This window comes from Emys orbicularis, chromosome 8, assembly GCF_028017835.1.
Source record: "Emys orbicularis isolate rEmyOrb1 chromosome 8, rEmyOrb1.hap1, whole genome shotgun sequence".
NCBI lineage: Eukaryota > Metazoa > Chordata > Testudines > Emydidae > Emys > Emys orbicularis.
In genome coordinates, this window is record NC_088690.1 from 103397169 (window position 1) to 103417625 (window position 20457).

The 20457-nt window shown below is 41.4% G+C and overlaps 1 protein-coding gene across 4 annotated transcripts in view; it reads right to left on the reverse strand.

Annotated features, from left to right (window-relative positions):
* TRPC7 (transient receptor potential cation channel subfamily C member 7) overlaps window positions 1-20457 on the reverse strand; it is a 116403-nt gene that overhangs the window by 29042 nt on the left and 66904 nt on the right. For all 4 annotated transcript variants that reach the window (XM_065409360.1, XM_065409358.1, XM_065409357.1 and 1 more), the window contains 3 exons: window positions 18081-18297; window positions 5554-5787; window positions 1207-1471 (listed from right to left, as the gene is read on the reverse strand). In XM_065409360.1, the coding sequence (XP_065265432.1) occupies window positions 1207-1471; window positions 5554-5787; window positions 18081-18297 (716 nt within the window). The remainder of the gene's footprint in view (window positions 1-1206; window positions 1472-5553; window positions 5788-18080; window positions 18298-20457) is intronic.

Below are 20457 nucleotides of genomic sequence, written 5' to 3' on the forward strand. Positions count from 1 at the left end.
TAGATACACCTCTACCCCGATATAACGCTGTCCTCGGGAGCCAAAAAATCTTACTGCGTTATAGGTGAAACCGCGTTATATCGAACTTGCTTTGATCCACCGGAGTGCGCAGCCCCGCGCCCCCCCCCCCGGGGCACTGCTTTACTGCGTTATATCCGAATTCGTGTTATATCGGGTCGCGTTATATCGGGGTAGAGGTGTACATGTTGCCTTGCATAGCAGCCACATGCAGGTGTGAAATTACAGATGCAAAACGTGTGCAATTTTACTGCTTCATCATTTTACATACACTTTGGTAGAAGTAGCTTTTGGATGATAATTAGGTGTTTAATCCTTTCTGTGCTGATCACAAACGCAACATGGCCTGCTGTATTGACTGCTCTTCTTAAAGGTAAAAATACAAAAGGATTTCTTTTTCACTGCTGTCAAGATAATTTTATGAAAATTTCCTCTGCTCTTTCCACTCACCTCAAAGAACCATTTTCCTGCTTGTGTTTTACCCTAGAAATAACAGATTCTGAGTTACTGGGTTTCCTTTTTTGCAGACTGCACACTCTTTGAAAGAGACCTGGGATAGGACATCAAAACTGGAGGCTGTACTACTGGTCTCCCAGCCAGTCTGAACCTCCCCATTCAATTGAAAAAGTAGCTTAAGGTGCAGCACTTCCAGGCAAACAGTAACTGAGGCAAGAATGTCAGAAGTCTGCAATATATTCTGGGGCACCTCTGACCCAGGGAAATTTTAAAGCTTGCAAGCTCAGCAGTAACTGGCTTAGCAGAGACTGTTAGACTCAGTGGGACCCTACCATAAATATATGATGAAGTTAAGGGGACTTTGGGAGCCAAAACAGGCCTTGTAGTGCATTGAGGAAGATAAAATGTAAAGGAAGAGGGGAGGAACTGAGTGACTGGGTGGGTCAGAGAGGATTGGATTTAGGGGGAAAGAAAAAAAGAGGGCTTGGATGGAGGGTCCTTTCTGCTTATTAAACATTGCACCAGGTTTTAGCCATGCACCTTTCATTGGCTCTAATGGATTCATGCAGTTAGAGCCCTCTTCAGCACTTGGAATAATTAAACAATGCAGCAATATAGTGCAAACGACATGAGTCGCAGAAGGCATGCAGGTTACATATGAGGCAGCCCAGTAAGGGATACTACTAGGTCTAGAACTATAATCTATATAGCCTTCTTTTCCTAGGTACTCACGTTGTAAATGCTGGGTTATATTTTGCACCAAGGTAGTAAGAGTAAAGGTTGAACATTCCAATCATGAAGGCAACAAACACCATGATGAAGATGACCATGAATTTGAAGATATCCTTCACAGTCCTTCCCAAAGAGATCTGAAGAGGGCCAAAGCTTTCATTGGCTGGAAGAATGTAAGCAATGCGGGAGAAGCTGAGTACCACAGCTATTGCATATAGTCCTTCTGATATGATCTGAGGGTCCGAGGGAAGCCACTTGTTCCTGGCTGGAACAATACACATATATAAGTATTAGTAACACAAAAATAGAAATATAAATATTAGCATATTTAGAAATATAAATATAAATGACCCATAAAATAGGTCCTAGGTCTTGGTTCTGGCCAGGACTGGAAGGAAAAGTGTAGGAATCTACTAGGAATCTGCAGGTCTCACAGTGCTTTACAAAGATGGATAGGAATGATTAGCCACATTTTTCAGCTAGAGAAACCGAGGCACAGGAAGTTTGCTGTGATTTACCCAAGGCACACAGGCAGTCAGGGGCAGAACTGGGAATCAGCACCCAGATTCCCTGACTCCCAGTCCAATGCATCATCATCTCCTGCTCCAACTGATGGCAATGGGAGTTTTGTCATTGTGGATCAGAATCACACTGACGAGAAAATTTCCAGCTTTTAATTATTGAATTAACAGCACCATATAAATACTCAAAATGTAATGTAACCTTCAAGGACTAAACAGCTCATGGCAAAACCTGTCCTCATGAGATTAGATCGAAGAGGTTTGGATTTGTTCAGATAAAGCCAATCGAACCACCAAACCTTTTAATAGATCTATATTGTGTTAACTTTTTTAATAAAAAAACCCTGACAATTTAGCCGTTTCTTTTAACAAGTTCCTTGCTGATACTATATGCATACAAATCAGTTGTCTAATCTACCTGTTTTTGAATATGCTTTGAATATGAGCATCAAGGGGTTCTTTTGCATGAACTGAGACTCAGCATTTAATACAAGGCGTTTGACCCAAAATGAAAACATGTACCATATTTAAATACACAGGAATAAAGTTGAGTATTATTTGTCTGAACCCAGATGAAATGAAAAGAAGCAGAGTATTCCCTGCAGAATATCTGTAAAGTTCAATTCTGAACTTAAAGCAGAAGGCTGGCTACATTTTTAACTGCCTGTTTATGCTCAGTCAATATTAGGGGTGGGGGGGAATGTTTTCATATTAGTTTATAGTTTGTTCTATATCAGTTTACAACCAATTGTTACCTTACTAACCAAAGTTCATGAATAAAAATAACTAACGTTTAATACAAATATATTACTCTGGAACCAAGAATTAGTAGGGCAAAATACTGGCTCCATTAAAGTCAATGGGATTTGTTGTCATTGATTTCAATGGGGCCAAGATTTTACCTGTAGTTTTTTTAAAAGAAATTGAAAGGAAAATATATATTATCTAATCACACTGCAGCAAACAGTTCTAATGTTGGAGAAAAAAAAGAGCTTTATTTCTCTAGTGTTTACTTGATATAATAGATTTAGAAAATAATTTAACACTGTTAGTTTCCATTGAAAAGCAGAAGCAAGTGGTTTTCTGAGGTTTTGCTCTTTTTCAAAGTTGGATAGTCATATAATTAACAACAACCACCAAGTAAGAAGAAAATCATCCAAGTTTGTTCATCTCCCCAGGCAAAATAAATAAATGTACAAATTAGATTTTTTTTTCAAAATTTCCAGGTCATAATAGATAGCTCCGTATCAAACTCCTTAAGTAAGGCATATGGCATGAACTCCTGAGGATCAAAACAGTAACTGAACATAAAAAGATGCACTTAAATTTAATTATACATATATAATAATTGAATTGTTTATGCACAGGCTATTTCACTTCATTTTACAAGACTGCCTAATACAAAATTGTAAGAAAAACAACATATAGATGTCACACTGCAATTTACCACGAGGCAACTAACACCCATTTTCCATGCAACCTCTATCATCAAACACTACAGCTTGATACGTTATGACTAATCACTTGATTCTTATAATTACTTTTAAAAACGTACAATAATTGGATGTGTATTATAAAAATATAAGCCACGAAAGTTTTTGTCATAACAAACAAATTAAAATATAACTTCAGATATTAAAGAGCTTTTGATTATCACACGTTATCATTTAAAATGTTGTTGTTTATAGTTTTTGTTAAATTTATGCTCCTGTTATGTGGTGAAAATTGAAAATACGTAGCCCGGGAAAATCACAATTTTCTGTAAAGCTCTTCCTAAAAGCGATGGGTAAATAATAATCTGTGGATGGATAAACTATATAGAAATCTCCCTGGTATGTATGTGTGTATATATAAAATATAAAAGATCCTTCTTCAAGCACAGTGAGAAAATACATTTGGATTAAATATCAGCCAAAGGTTATTAACTGGAAAATTCCTCCCCCTCCCCCAGCCCTGACTTTTTTTCTACAGGTTCTTCCCAAGGGTAAAAATGACAAAAGGTTTATAAATAATAAAATGCTTCCACAAGATGGAGCTCCTCACCATATAACAAAAGACTTTTTTACAATATTCCAGCAGCAAAGCAGAAAGAAGAAAAACAGAATGTAACAATTTCAGGTGTCATCAAATTTTGTCCGGTGATTGAGAGAGAAGCTTATCTCCAAATATTGTGTTTGAAAATGTAATTATTTGTAAATATTATGACTGTGCACACAGGGCTAGAACTTTATGCCGTTGTAAATTAGCATTGCTCCACTGACTTCAATGGAGCAAGCTATCCTGATTTACACCAGCTGAGGATCTGATCCATTTTTCCATTAGTGATTTGGGTTATTTTTAGGTAGGTAATTCTAAATTTGGTAGGAATGTGGGGGCTTGTCCCCATGCTGTGTATCCAACCCCTAACCAAAGTGCAAAGCTTTTATTCATGTTTCAAACCTAAGGAAGGACCATTTGAATCCTAGGAAATATTTTGTCAACTGCATATTACAGCGGTTCCCATTCTCATTATTATTTAGAAAAAAGAAGACTCCAAGGTGAAGATTTTCCAAAGCACTAAAGGTGGAATCCTGACCCCATGAAATCAATGGTAAAATGTGCACTGACTTCAGTGGGGCTAGGATGTCAGCCAAAGCACAATTTAGGTGGTCAACTCCTACTGAAAGTCAATAAGAGTTGGGCTACTAACTCTCCTTTATGCCTTTGATGATCGCCCCTCAAATATTTAAAACCTACGTATGAGAAGTTAAAGAATAATTTTATTATTGCATGCATATTTTCTATTACAGATGGTCAAACATTGTTATAGATAATATTTGTTAGCGATTTAGCTCCTTTTCTGGGCAGCAAATCATTCATAAGGTTTTATTGGATACGAGTCTGAGCAAAATTTGCTCCCATACTTGTTTTTGCTTTTCATATGTGCAGAAATGCAAGGTACAACTGAGGGGATCATAGGTTACCCTCCATATGTGATATGACAAGAGATTGTTTCTCAGATGTGGAAATATTGGCCTGTTCTCATAAATTGTCACTGAGGAATGAAAGCAAAGGAAACTCTTGCACAGTATTTTGTTAATTTTATCCTCTTCTGAATGCACTTTCTTGGTTCCTCCCCTGCTATTTTTTCTTAGGTGGGGAATATGTAACCTAAAGTCGTTAAATGGAGGTATGCAATATTACTAGTCTGATGTTCCATGTCTAGTCACCCACTGATGGGAGTGACATAAAATATATTAGCTTATCCAGAACAAGATCAAAGACATATGCAGGCATGGCAACAACAACTCAAAGTAAACAGGAAGCTTTTTTTCATACAAACTGTTACAAATAGGTGGTTCATTTTTTTATGCTAAAAGCCCAGTCCTTGCATCGTTTTATATGTAGAATTTCCATGACTTCAATTGGAGTTCCACCTGCCAAATGATAAGACCATAAAGCTGCCAGCTCACTCATTTGTTAGCAAAGCGTGCCGCCTATATTTGAAAAATAGAGCAGATTCCCTTATATGTAATTTAAATTAGATTCTATTCCCTTCTGGTTTCATGATTATTAGTTGCTCGGGGTTATTTTGTCAACATATGATACGATTGAGTCTGGTCTCAGTACACGTTCAGAGACTGAGAGAAGCTTAAATCTCTGTTCCTCTTTAGCTTATGTTAGCTGTTTACCTATATGGCTGGAATTGATAGATCTGAGAAGAATAATCAGCTTTAATTTGGAAAAACTTCATGAATGTAAAAAAAGAAGCAAGCTGCTAATTCTGCACTGCCACACACACTAGCCTGAAAGAACGGGAAGCATTAAATCCTCAAAATCATCTTACCATAAGTAAAGTAAGCAATTTCAGGGGGAAGGGTGACATTACTGAGGTCATCATCCTGAACGTACTGGTCTACATACTGTTGTGCTTCAGTTGCTTTGAGAAAAGCCATGAACCTTGCAGTGAACGATGCCACAAAGATAGATAGCATCCCAAAATCCAGCAGGTTCCAAAGATGCATGACATATTCGCGTGGACCCTCTTCCCAGATTTCTTTGCATTCTGACCATATCATACCTGAGGGAAAGACATATTTACATAGGATATTTAGATATCAAATCCAGAAGGTGCATTCTTTATTCTATTGGCTTTCGAACAGGTGCAGTTGGAAATGGAATGAGATCTTGGGCTAATGAGGATTTCCAGGATTAAAACAAATAATTCCCCAACTCCCAAATGGAATGAATTTTCTCAGAGTAACTGGTTTAGAGCATGTTTTCTTAAGATTGTTCTTTAAAAAATGCCAACTCTGAAGAAGATACAGTCTGGTACTTAAAAGGCTTCCATGTCCATATAGGGTTGAATTGTCCAAAGTTCTCAGTACTGACCCAACTTGGCTCCTGTTGAAGGCAATGATAAAACACGCACTGACTTCAGTGGGAGCCGAGTCAGGAAAGCACTGAGAAATTTAGAAAATCCTCTCACTGTATTCTAATGGAATTGAGTCTCATCCAACTGTTTGGGAAAAGTTATGATTTCCCAGACCTGTCCCCATTCCTAAAATGAACACAAACCCAACCTTCTGGAAGTTTCCTTTGAATTTCCCTCCTGCCCCCCATGCTCACACAAAAAAAAGGGGGGGGACACATTGTTGTAGCTTTCTGCAGGTTCCTGGTTGGGAAGGGAAGCAGAAGCAGTCATCATAATGTGAGAAAGTTAGAATCATAGAATATCAGGGCTGGAAGGGACCTCAGGATATCATCTAGTCCAACCCCCTACTCAAAGCAAGACCAATCCCCAGCTATTTTTTTTTGCCCCAGATCCCTAAATGGCCCCCTCAGGGATTGAAGTCATAACCCTGGGTTTAGCAGACTAATGCTCAAACCACTGAGCTATCCCTCCCGCCAAACTAGTTAATTCTAATGTGACCAGCAACAGTAAGTGCTAGATATCTCATGAGGAAGTCCATTCTCCATGAGACTTCTTGTTAAATTTAGAAGTTCAGATAAACTTCTACATGTTGGAATGCTCATCCACATGGAACTCTGATCCATAACTCACAAGCCTTTGCTTTGATCTTCAGATGGAATTGGGGCAGTTTGATAACAAACTTAGTGTCATGTAGCAATTCTGAATTAGAGATGGGCCTGAGTTGTTCATCTCAGCTTTTTTTTTTTTTTTTTTTTGAGGGGTTTGTGGGAAAGACATGGGGGGATGGGGGTAGTCAGCTCATTTTAGAAATTCATAGATTGCAATGCCAGAAGGGACCAATGTGATCATTTAGTAATCTAACCTCCTGAATAACACAGGTCATAGAACTTCCCCAAAATAATTCCTAGAGCAGATCTTTTAGAAAAGTATCCACTCTTGATTTAAAAAGCATCAGTGATGGAGATTCCACCACAACCCTTGGTAAATTGTTCCAGTGGTTAATTATCCTCACTGTCAAAAATTTACACCTTATTTATCTTGCTGCAACTTCCAGCCATTGGATTGTGTTACACCTTTCACTACTAGATTGAAGAGCCCATTAATAAATATTTGTTCCCCATGTAGATATGTATAAACCAGTGGCGGACAACCTGTGGCCTGCGGGCCACACGCGGCCCATCAGGGTAATCTGCTGGCGGGCCGCAAGACAGTTTGTTTACATTGACCATCCGCAGGCATGACCGCCCGCAGCTCCCAGTGGCCACGGTTCGCCATTCCCGGGTTAGGGTTAGTCATGATCACTTGTAACTAAGCTACCATTAATTTTATAGTTTGGTGAGCAGTTCCTTTTTATCTGTTAGGACCAGGTCTAATAAAGAGTTTCCCCAACAGCCAACAGCACAATTCAGATCCTCTGACAACCCCATAACAAAATTCAGGCCAGGAGGGGCTTAGAGTCTTGGTTCTGGCCCCTCTATTCAGATTATTTACAAAATACGTTTAACACACTAACAAGAATTTAAATTTTTTTCTGAACTGCTTCATATGATAGGTGGAAATCCACCAGCAATGCAGCCCAGCTAGTCATTACTCAGTTATAGTATCACAGCTGCTTGGGGAAGTTTAGAACTATACCAGGCTTCAGCCAATACTATAAGTCTTCCTCTTTCAGGCATAAAAGCCACCAGCTTCATGTCGATAAAACAAAAGACAGTAATTAGCATTGCTGGTATGAGTCAGACACAGCCAGTGTACCCAAGAGTCTGCTGGCATGTGTCATTAGCAGACTGGTTACTCAGTGGTGGATGCTCTTTTTCTTTGATGGTTTTTCCTGTTACTTGTCAAATCCTTAGGGCCTTATGGAGATGCAGCTTGTCCTCTATAGGGTTAATACCCATGCAGGGGAAAGGAAATATGTTGGATTCCCTCTGGAGGATTTTTCCCCGCATTCTTGTATCAGGGGACAGGCTTTGTTCCAGAAGAAAGAGATGGCATGGCCCATAGACCATACAACTACCTGGAGATCTGTAGGGATCTCAAGATCTCAAGGATGCATGGTCGGGTGCAAGTTCCTCAGCATCGAGGCCCTGTGTCTGCAGTAGCTCTGGCCCCACGTGGTTCTGGCTCTGACCCCTGGAGGAGCTGAATTGCACCGTAAGGGACTCCCCTAGATCTGACCACTGCTGAGGAGGAGTTGCCAACTGTAATATAACTTCTGGCTTTATCAAAAGTCTGGGAGAAACCTCTCCAGGCCGCAAGAGAGGACAATGTGTATTCCCTTGGCCCACCCATTGCCTGCTCTCTCCCTCCCATGTTCAGACCTATGGCGTGCCCTTTGCAGAGACCAGGGGAGATCCACATATGTAGGGAACCCCCCTCACATGGATTCAAAAGGCATGACCTAGCCTTTTCACTCAGGCGGGTCTCCAGATGAAGTCAATGGCAGCTTCACTGAGCAAAATCCAAGGTCCTGATTCTACAGCCCTTACTCCTGTGCAGTAGCAGTTAGTAGCAAATAGCCTCATGGAAAGGTGGAAGAATTGGGCTCTGAATAAGGTTCTCCAGATCTGGCCCACAGTCAGGATGAAATATTAAAGAAGTGCATTTATAGCTGAAAAAATCTCAGTAATTGGTGAATACTAACCCATAGGCTAGTCCATTTTGTGGATTTATATTTGTCCACTAAAGCACTTCAGGAAATATTTATTTGCGGGTTATCTTTCCATGTAAATTGCTCCCGGTTTGAATATTAACTAACCCATCATAATTAGTTTCTAGTCTAGGTTAGTTAAATTTTGATAAACCACAGGGATTTTGCAGTAGGAATACTTAATGAAGAAAGAAACATGCAAAATTAAGTAGAATGAGTACAATTAGAATCATGACTACATAAAGGTATCACATTATCGACCCATGTTTTACATCAATCATTACTGGTTGAGGATCATTCTATATAACTATGTTGCAGAAACTCTATGCAAGAGAGCAGAAGAGCATAATGATAAATTCAGACAGGTTTACCAAAACCTTCGCTTTAGATAAAAGTATTGTAGATTAATAAAAGCAGCTAGCAGATTCATGGCATGGAAAATCGTAGGATGCAATAAAAACAAGATGACCAGGATGAGAATGTGAAGGACTAGACCATTAGCAGCTATCAGAAATTGATGGCATTTTATTCCTTTTGTCATAATTGTGCTGGCTTTGGGGTCGTCTGAAGTTTGTGTAAGTGAAAGGCACAGGGAAAAATTCTGCCCCAAGTTACACCCATGAAACCTCAATGAAACTAATGGGGTTGCATGTGTTTATGTGAGGACAGAATCTGATGCATAGCTTCCACTTTTATTTTATGAATGTTCTCCCAAGGGGCAAATACATCGGAAGTACCACTTTTGACACATATATTCATTCAGGGGTGAAAGTAACTTAAAGGACTTACCGGTACTCCAGAGTCCTGAGGAGGGGGAGGGGCCTCAACCGGAAGAGGCGTGGCCTCTACTGGAAGAGGTGGGCCTTTAAATCCCAGGGCTTTTAAATCAGGATTTAAAGGGCTCGGGGATCCGGCTGAAGCTAGGAGCCCCGGGCCCTTTAAATCACCCCCGGAGCTACCAGCTGCAGAGGTGGCTGGGAGCCCTGGGGTTTGGGCAAGGGTGAAAGTAATTTACATTTCTTACCCATATGGTCCAATCGCAAGCAACCCACCTCTCCTACCTACTTCAAGGATCCCTCCCATTGCATGACATAGATATAGAAAATAAAGCTGCTACTACTACTAAAAATACTGTCGGTAATAAAACTTTAATATTGGAATAAGCCTGAAAAAGTGAAAACTCACTGTCACATTTTTCTCCATGTCTTCCCTCCTCCTCCAGCCAGGTTGCCAATGCTAGGCCGTGCTTTCCCCCTGCCTGGCTCTCAGCAGCGACTCCCCTCTAGCTTGCAGCAGGGAGCAGGGAGACTGGCTGAGAGGGAGAAGCAAGCCTACCCCCTGCATAAGAACAGGTTAAAGTTTAAACTCAGCTGTTCCCTGCGTGGTTCAGCCCCCGGGGTTAGGAGCCGTTTCTGGCATCCTTGTTAATTTCACTCACAGTTGTTGGGGGAGGGAGGGAGGGTGTGTGTGACCATGGCAGGGGCAGTTCTTTTCTGCCCCCTGGATGAGGGGATCTCCACTATAATACAATAGTAGGGGCCGGTTGCTGGGGTCGGGGCAGTCGGCGGCAGGCTGCAGCTGCATTGTTTGTGACACACACATTCATACACATACATACTGTATGTATTACTGTCCTGTGGGGAAGGTGCCAGTGCCCTTTTAAGGGGTGGAGGGGGGAGACAAGTGTTTCTGGGCTAACACCTCAGGAACTTCTGCTTAATGTGTGCTGCTTAATGGAGTCTGTCCTTCCCCAGGGGGCTGTTGGTCCAACTCCTACACTGAAGAGCTATCTTTTTTGAGAGATCCATCCATATTGCACCTATACATTTAGAACATACCTGGATCAGAGTAGATTTAGATCTGTGAAGCAAGACAAGAAGATTTTGTTTTCCCAGGAAGACATTCATGTGGATGTTCCAAAGTTAGCTTTTGAGTGCAATACCCCCACATGGTGGGAGCCAAGGGGGCAAGGGACTCCGTTACACCATGCCCACCAGTGCCCCGCTTTCCCTAGATCCTCCCTATTTCCTAGCAAGTCAGATATCAAGGATTTTTTAATCTCCCTTCCAGGCACATAAAAGAGTGCAGGGGGCACACCAGTGGGTGGCTAGTAGTAGGTGAAGGCAGGCCATGGGTGAATGAAGGACAACTGGAATAGCCTTCATGAAATATACAAGATACTTAGAGAAAGTTTTGTCAATTTCAGCCTCTGCACTCTGCAGGCAGGACAAAACAAAAAGAGATCTGAGATTGCGCCCTATGTTCTTATGCAGGCAGCTAGAGGGGAGAGCCCCGGCTGAGTGGGGGGGTGGGGAGGATTTAAGCTGTGCAGCCAAATGCTTGTATTTGTTGTGTATATTAGTATTGGAGAGAGCCTCTCATCCGGGGGGGGGGGGGGGGGAGCAGAAAAGAACTGCTCTTGCCATGGTCAAACACACCCTCCCCCCCCCCCCCGCCCCATCCCCGACCCCCAGCAACTGTGAGTGAAATTAACAAGGATGCCAGAAAAGGCTCCTAACCCCGGGGGCTGAACCACACAGGGAACAGCTGAGAGTTTAAACTGTTCTTATGCAGGGGGTAGGCTTGCTTCTCCCTCTCAGCCAGTCTCCCTGCTGCAAGCTAGAGGGGAGCCCCTGCAGCCGCTGCTGAGAGCCAGGCAAGGGGAAAGCACGGAGCCTAGCGTTGTCAGCCTGGCTGGAGGAGGAGTCAGACTGCACCTTTTCTTACCGGTCCTCCATACCGGCTTACTTTCACCTCTGTATTCATTCCAGGTTCAGTAAAGAAAGGAGAGCCAGACTATAGGCACAGCAACAAGATAGTAAACAGAGGAAGCACAGAAAAGGAAGAACTAACCCCCTGTATACTATAGGGAACAGCAAGTGACTTTTACACTAATTATTAAATTGACTGTCCTGATACCATACATCACCAATGATCTGCTGAAGATAGTGGACAGATTTCTAGCCCTCCCAGTGAAAAAGTGATTGTGTGGTTAATGAGAGCAGTTGTATTCAGAATATATCTGTTCTGAGCTTAACTTGTGCAACTGCTTTTGCTCTAGGGTTTCTGTTTTTCTACATAAAACTTTTTGGATTTCAGTGGGAATTGGGTAACTAACTCCCCCAGCATCCTTTGAAAATCTCAGTCTTAGGGACTTTCTTTCTCACCTAAAGACAATAAAAGGAGTGATCTTAGCTAAAACAGGCAGCAGAAGGACAAGAGCAGTAAAGGACATGCCTTAAAAGCAAACTTGTGAGTATTGTTGGAAGGATGTACAGAAAGGGCACAATTCTCCTCTCAGATCATCACAGTACAATAACTCCTCACTTAAAGTCGTCCCGGTTAATGTTGTTTCGTTGTTACGTTGCTGATCAATTAGGTAACATGCCCATTTAAAGTTGTTTAAAGTTGTGCAATGCTCCACTCTTACGTTGTTTGGCTGCCTGCTTTCTCCACAGCTGGCAGTCTCCCTACACCCCCCCCCACACACACACACACACAGCGCCTCCCATCCGCTGGCAGACCCCACAGATCAGCGCCTTCCCCCTCCTCCCCCTGCCTCCTGCCCGCAGCAATCAGCTGGCTTGTGGAGTTTAGGAGACAGGAGGGAGGGGGGAGGAGCGAGGACTTGGCATGCAGGCTCCCCATCCCTCCCCTGCCTCCTGAACACCGCAGACCAGCTGATTGTCCTCGGCAGGAGGCGAGGGGAGAGGAGCGAGGACTCGGCGCGCCTCCCCCCTCCCTCCCCTGCCTCCTGCCTGTGGCAGTCAGCTGGCTTGCAGCGTTCAGGAGGGAGGGGAGGGGGAAGGGAGGGAGGGGGAGGAGCGAGGAAGTAAACGGGGAGGAGGTGAGGGGGAAGAAGAGGCGGGTCAAGGGTGGGGGGTTGGGGGAAGGGGTGGAGTGGATGGGCCGAGGGTTGAGCCCCCTGCCCCCAGCAAAGTCAGTGCCTGTGCTTGCAAGAACAGCAAGAGGAGCAGTCAGACAATCCATCCTCTTCCACTCTCTGACTCCACCACCTCAACCAAGCTTCATACACAGCAGGGATGATTGTAGTATTACATTGTTTCTTTAAAATTGTTTAAAATGTATATAATGCCTTTTGTCTGGCCAAAAAAAAAAAAATTCCCTGGAACCTAGCCCCCCCCCCATTTATATTAATTCTTATGGGGAAATTGGATTCACTTAACATCATTTCACTTAAAGTCGCATTTTTCAGGAACATAACTACAACGTTAAGTGAGGAGTTACTGTATTTCTCAGCTCTGGGAGTGTGTTTACTCTACATGTCTGGAGCTCCCATTGATGTCAAAGGGAGATTTACACTGGTAGGACAAGCACAGCTGAAATGCACTGGGCAACGTGGGTGTCAAACACTATGATTCCAATCTGATAATGTTCTACACCCAGTTTGCACTGGGGCAAATGACTATACAAGTTGCAGGGCTGTGGAGAATCATGCTCTTTGTGTGTGTTTGAGGGCAGCATTTTGCACAGATGAACTGCTAACCTGCCTAAAACACGATTTTCTCTCCCTCCTTTGAAATGGTCATGTTTAGACAGCAACTATGGGATGGATCTATTGTAAATTATCACCCTCACTGTGTATAGTTGGGAACATAAGGCAGAATTCTCATCTTTGTCCAACTCTAACCTGAATTTTACTATGGATTATCTTGCTCTCAACACACGTACACTTAAGTCAAAATCTTCTGTGGATTTTGTATCTCCAGCAAGATTTCTTTGCAGACCATAGAGTGTCCTGGCCACCGTGCAATAGTTAACAGTGTCATGTTGTCATGGGATAATGCCACTTTTAACACTTCTCATTATTTTACTGGATGGAAGCCAGATAACTCAACCAGCCAATTTTCCCAAAAAGAATTAAGGCCAAGGGACCAGGAACTAATTACCTGAAAATGACTGGCTGAAGTAGAAACAAGTTATGTGTCATCAGCATTCATCATCACTGTCATAGGATGAAGGAGGAAGGAAAACAAAAACAGAAACATGGAGGATATGAGTTAAAAGCAGAGTAGTGAGAAAGAAAATCATGCCTCTTACTTGTACGGTGAACTTCATTCCTGGTGGATACCTCCACAGCTCACTATGGGTACAGTAACTGCGGAATGAGGACTCTGTAATGCCCTACATTTCCAGATGTGTGTATCTGGCACACAGGTGTTGGAGTTAATATACCTCAGCAGCTATATGCACTCGTCTCTCTTTTGGGAGGTGTTTCTGTGTATGCTTATGTGTGGGATCTTTATCCATAATAATTTCACATAAAGAGATAAGGCAGTTCACCAGCTCTCCAGGTACTCTATCCTTGAAGTACAGCTCTCATTACTCTCAGATTTCCATCTAACAGCCGTCTGGATGACTTATTTTTTGACTATAATTAAGTACCACAAGTACCATAAGTACCACAAGTACCACAATGCTCACTCCCTCTCAATATGTGAAACCCTTGAAGATACTTTAGATCAAGTTAAAATAAGGCTGGCATTTATAACAGCAATTTCTCCCAAGGACTTAAGAGTCAGTGATTGAGAAAGACAGATCACTAATGAAAACAGTGTTAACACCAAGGATGGAACTTCCTTTCCGGAGGCTTAAAAGCACAAATACCAGTGGAACTTTGCATGGAAGAGGCAAAAGTCTGATAAGTTATTTTGAACATGTATTGAGCTAGATTTTCATCTAGTGTAAATCGATTTAGCTCCATTGATGGACGGATGCCAATTTACACCATCTGAGAATCCAGCTCACAGTTTTAATCAATTTAATAACTAAACCAGACCGCACTGGTAGGTAGCAGTATTTTGATGGGTAGTGAACCAGAGACACTGGATATAACAAACAGTGGAAGCCATAGAAACATGTCCCTCTAACTGAATTTTGGTTAATATTATTATTAGAGCTAGTCAGAAAATGTTTTTCCCCCAGGGAACATTTAAAAAAAAAACATGTCCAGTGGAAAATTTCGACTTCTTATTGAAAAAAGACCACTTGAATATATTCCAGTTTTTGCCAGTCAATAACTAGAATATTTTCAGACCCCAAAAAATAAACAAATAAAAGCTTTCAGGAAACACCGAAAAACAACCAGTTGAAAACTGCTGAACATTGAAAAATTCTTGTTGGTTTTGGCCATGAAATTTCAGGATTTGAGCCTTTTGAAAAATGTCTAGGAAATCAAACACTCTGCAAACATTTTCATTTAGTTGAAAAGCCAATTTTGTAGAAAGAAAAATTGTGACAGAAAATGCGCAACCAGCCCTAAGGATACTGTGGTAGTCCCCCTGGAATGTGAGCTAATCACTTAAGAAAATGGCTGAGCTATCTAAATCATTCCACCTCAGCATTTATAGTATCCAAGTTATCACCTGTGGTCATTTTAGCTGCAAATATTGAGCTAACCAAAACCAAACAAGTTATAAGGGTAACTGCTGTAACTAGAACTTGTGGGCCTTAATGCATGTGAACTATTATTTTAACTTTTTAAGAAAAAAAAATGGCTCCTTGCCATGAAAATGGGCTAAGGCAATGAGTTCAGTGCAACGTAGGAGAGAAATAAATATGTAGCATAGCAAATTACATTAATAAAAGTTGTGTGAACCTGACTGATCCCAAATCCACTGAAGACAAAACCTCCTGAGAGCTTTTCTATTTTCTCCAGTGGACTTTGGCTCAAGTCTGTGGTGAAGTGTTGGGATTTCACCTTTCAGTGTAATGAAATGTATTCCCTTACTCACCATGATCTGCTTTGCTACATACTCTCACTACGCTGGAGGTGGCTTGTTGGATCTATAGAGAGGAGCTGCTAGAAAAGATGGTCACCGTCACAGGTTCTTTCCAATGTTTCCAAAAAAACAAGCCCAACAACAAATGGGATATGTGAATATGAGTATGATAGATGGGTATGGAATGTTACAGAATCTGACGATATGGTTAAATGAAAAACCTGCCTGCTGTGACCAGAACCAGAGCAGTCAGAAAGTGCATGGTGCTAAAGGCAAGTAACCCAGTAAAGCTCTCTAACTGCCAACACCAGAAAACTCGTAATAACAATTAGAGTCCCACATCTGCTTCTGAACCCACCTAGTTTCCAACCAACTGCACTCTTTTAAGGACAATCACATTACGAGGTGCAGGATAAGGGTAATTTGGTTATAGCCTCTTGTTTTCACTGAAATAATGTGAATGGAATACAAGTGAAATGGTAGGTTCCCCGTCCAGAGAATACAGCGCATGCTGGTGCTGGGATGTGGGGAGTTATTCTGAGAGAATAGAGATGTAATCAGAAAATTTCATTATACCTCAGAAGTCTGTACAAAGAACCAGCTTTCCTTCTCCCAGAAAACTGAAATAATTTGCTTTCAGTTAATGTTTTCTTTTTCCTACCGCAAGAAGTCAGATACCTGCAACCTATAAAAAGAATGCCCTGGCCAAAACCTAATCATCTCCTCCAAACTCTTTTAATATCGCTTTAAAAATAAATCATTCATACATTATTCTGTCCAGTATGCCAGCTATTCTTTTTCTCTATCCAATATCCTGTAGGTAATTCTGCCTACTGCAAAGCCAGAGAATAATGAATTTGTGACCAGGCCAGAAAGCCAAGAGATATAAGGGATCTGATTCTGCTCTTACACTGGTGTAATTCCAACCACTTGCATGGAACTAGGGAGCTATTTAGCCTTGATTCTTCTCTCACATCAGACCAATATGTTGAGGAAAATAGCTACTGTGAAGTCAGAATCAATAAGGTAAGCCTATTGAGACTGGTGGTCCAGGGTAATGGGGCTTGCAAGTGGTAAGTAAGCAGTAAGCGGGTAGATCAATATCTTCTCCATCTGCAGGACTTCGAACACCACTACAAACATATTTGAAACTCATCAGTAGTTTAATTTATGGCTCTATTTAAAGTCATAGAGTTTCAGGCCAGAAGAGACTATCAGATCATTTAGTCTGACTGCTTCTGCATCACAGGCCACCAACACCGCCGAGCAGCTACACACTAAACCCAATATCCAATAAAACACTCGTGGCTGGCCTGTGTCAACTGACTCGGGCTCGTGGGGCTTGGGCTGTGGGGCTGGCTGTAAAATTGTACTGTAGATGTTCGGGCTTGGGCTGGAGCCTGCACTCTGGAACCCCATGAGTGGGGAGGTTCCCACAGGAGACCAGACCACAGGCAGGGAATAGGAGAGACTGAGGTGCACCAATGCCTGAGGCCCCTGCAATGGCAGGGAATTGATAAGGTGAGATATACCCAGATAATCCCAACAAGTGACCTGCATCCAATGCTACAAAGGAAGACAACCTCTCCTTCCCCCCAACAAAGCAGATCATTACCAATCTGGCCTAGGGAAAAATTCCTTCCCAACCCACATATGGTGATCAGTTAGACCCTGAGCATTATGAGCAAGAACCAGACAGCTAAGCACATGAAAGAGAGGGAACATTCAGTGTCACTTCAGAGCACTGGCTCATCCTGTCCAATGTCCCATCTTCAGCCCTGGCCACCTCTGATGCTTCAGAGGAAGGAGGAAAACAAAACAAACAAAACAGAAACACTCCCCGTGGACAATACGTGCTTAACTTAATGCTTGGCAATATTCATCCAAATGGATCTGCCTTGCTCCATTAATCATTTCAGATAGAACCTATTCCAGTGCTTCACTCACCATTTGTTTTTCTTTTAAATCATTTGATTGCCAGGCTCTCGTTCATTTGCTACGTTACCATTCCTCTCTTGAAAAAGTTGTGTGTAATTTAGCAGAATTTAAACTAACAAGGTTCTATAGAAATTACTCTAAAAACCAATAGAGAAACCTGTAGCGAACGAGCATTTTCGATAAAAATTCTCTTTTTCCCTATGGGTTGAAAGAGATGTCCGAGTTAAACCAACAGAGCAGGCTTTGCCTGAGGCATTCAACATCACTAGAATAAAGTATGCATCTGCCAGAGTGCATTCAGCATCCGAAGAAGTGGGTTGTAGCCCACGAAAGCTTATGCTCTAATAAATTTGTTAGTCTCTAAGGTGCCACAAGTACTCCTGTTCTTTTTGCGGATACAGACTAACACGGCTGCTACTCTGAAACAAGACAGAGCTGTCCCCTGACCCCATTGAAGTCAATGCTATTGTGCCACTCACTTCATTGGGATCCACATTTCTCTCTGAATGTTTTTCTTTGGCAGATCACCACCGACAATTCTTCAGTTATTTCCTATCATGATATCCTGCTTCACTGGAGGATTAAAAGATGATACAATTTTTACTTACCTAAAACCCACTTCATGATTAGCAATTCTGTCCATGAGAACTGAGTAGTTTTTACTCTAAATATTTGTTTGGGATGATCCGTGATGGTCTCGTTGGGAAGATTTTTCACTCCTTCAAACCGGTCTGAGGCATTCACTACTAACAGTCCAAGGAAGATTGTAAAAGAAACTGCATGTGCCACAAACTTCATGAAAGGGCTTCGGAGGATCCGTCCCAGCTGAAAACAAAATGTGTACAAGACAAAGGTTTTATGATTATTATTATTATTTTCCTGGGCTAGTTCCCATGTTTTTGAGTGTTTTTCTCTATAACAGATGAGAGTATTTATTCTTTGGAAGTTTGCTGAAAACTCCAGAACTGAGCTACTCTTCATGTATTCAAGTCTATAGAAAGTTTGTTCTTTGCTGCTTCCAGATCATGTGCAGTGCATTATGAATTAGGCTAACTGTTCATTTAGGCTAACTGTAGGTCTTAGAATGTTACATTTCTCTCTTACTACCCACAGATGTTTGCATGATATCTAAATTGTCCTGTTCACTCTAAGGCAGAAAGGAACAAAAATATATATTTTATATACGTCTGTGTGTATTTTTATATAGATATAGAGATATGAAAACATAGTGTATCAGACTAGTCTGGACCTAATTCTCCTCTCCCTCATCACAGTCTAAACTGGTATAAATCAGGCCCTGTGCTAGTATAATAAATCTCTGTGATAGCTGATTATCTAGTAGATCTCTCATTAACTTGTCTGACACAATATTTTCTATAAAAAGTTCTTTGATAACGCTTTTAATATGCATCAGCATGCTAATTGTCTACTGTAATTATTACAGCAGTTACTGAGTTTCTCAATACACCACAATGACCTATTTTAATACAATAAATGCAGAAGTGATGTAAGCACTGATCTGAATCAAGTTCTTTTCAGAGTAACTAAAGTTTCTCTCATCCTTATTGAGAAATGCCGTTACCTAGTTGTCTAATTAGATAACCCTTATCTCTTTAAGAATTTCCCCTGAATTAAGAATATATTACCCCCGAAAGAATATGTCAGTGCTCGCCGTGTGATTATTTGCTCTTGGACCAATGCCCTCATGAAGAGACACCCATTCCACAAATGCTTTCTCCCTGTATGTTGGAGATGAAGGATTATTTTCACAACCTTCCTTTGTATCTAATGTTTTGATCCTTTAACAGAGAAGAGATGTGGGAAGGGTTTAGACACTAAATTCCCCTCGCTTTCCTCCCCTCTTCCTAAGCAATCAATTCCTCAAGAAACAGCCTTGTCTTTGAAACTGGGTTTCAGTGGTTAAATCTATATACTGCTTTACTCTAGTTCTTTGACTGTTTATGTAGAGTTTGACTATCCAGTCAATAAGAAACAGTAAATATTTTAAAACCCAGAAAACGACTATGCCAAGATTCTTTAGCTTTAACAAAAATTAGTTCTGTTCAGTTTCTTATGTCTTTCTAGTGTCTGAATTTCTAAAACTGCAAATATATCTTTTAAAAGATTGCCAAAGCTGGTTAACCTGTTGAAAAATTTAGGTCAGATAAAATTCCTGAAAGAGTTTTCCAAATGTGTGAATAGAAAAATGTGATCCTTATCTCAGCCCTACAGCAGCCGAGCATTTAAGTACCTGCTTACATCCCACTGAGGTCAATTAGAAATGCTTAAACACTGGCTTAGTGCTTTATCAAATTGAGTTCTGAGTTGCCACAGCAAATGATAGCTTTGTCTAAGTTGGGAGATTTTGCAAAAGTGTCCGACCATTGCTACCACTGATTCAGCTCCCCATTGCCAGGACCAGTGGGTGTGTTAGTATAAGAAAGCATCAGCCACTGCTGTTTTAAAGACTGTGTTGTGTACGCATGCTTTATGAAGGTTTAGTACTCATATGATTCTTAAATAGCTGGTGGCTGTATGAAGTCCTTTCTATACTACCACTCCCACCATATTGCTACCACTGAGAGAGCTGAATTGCTGGTAGAAATGGCAGAAGAGTTGGGCAAAAATATCCTAGAATAGGTACAGCCTATGGAACCAATTGTGCAAACTCTTACTCATGTGACCCACCCTGATTCACACAAAGTCCCATTGTCTTCAGTGGGCCTCAGTCATGTGAGTAAGGGTTTGCACTATATGTTGGAATATGCATTGGTACTTCCTCTGAAGAAACCCCCATGGTCTCTGATCCATTTATGAATAAATGCAGTTTGATGCAATAAATTGTTTGAGTTGGTTTCCATCTGTATTTCAGCATTCATTTCTGTTCAGAGAGCTGTCGATGAAGCTGATCAGTGTCATAAGTCTATTTACCGGTTTGCAACATTTGGGCCTAGATCAATGGGTCGCAAACTTTTTTTACTGGCG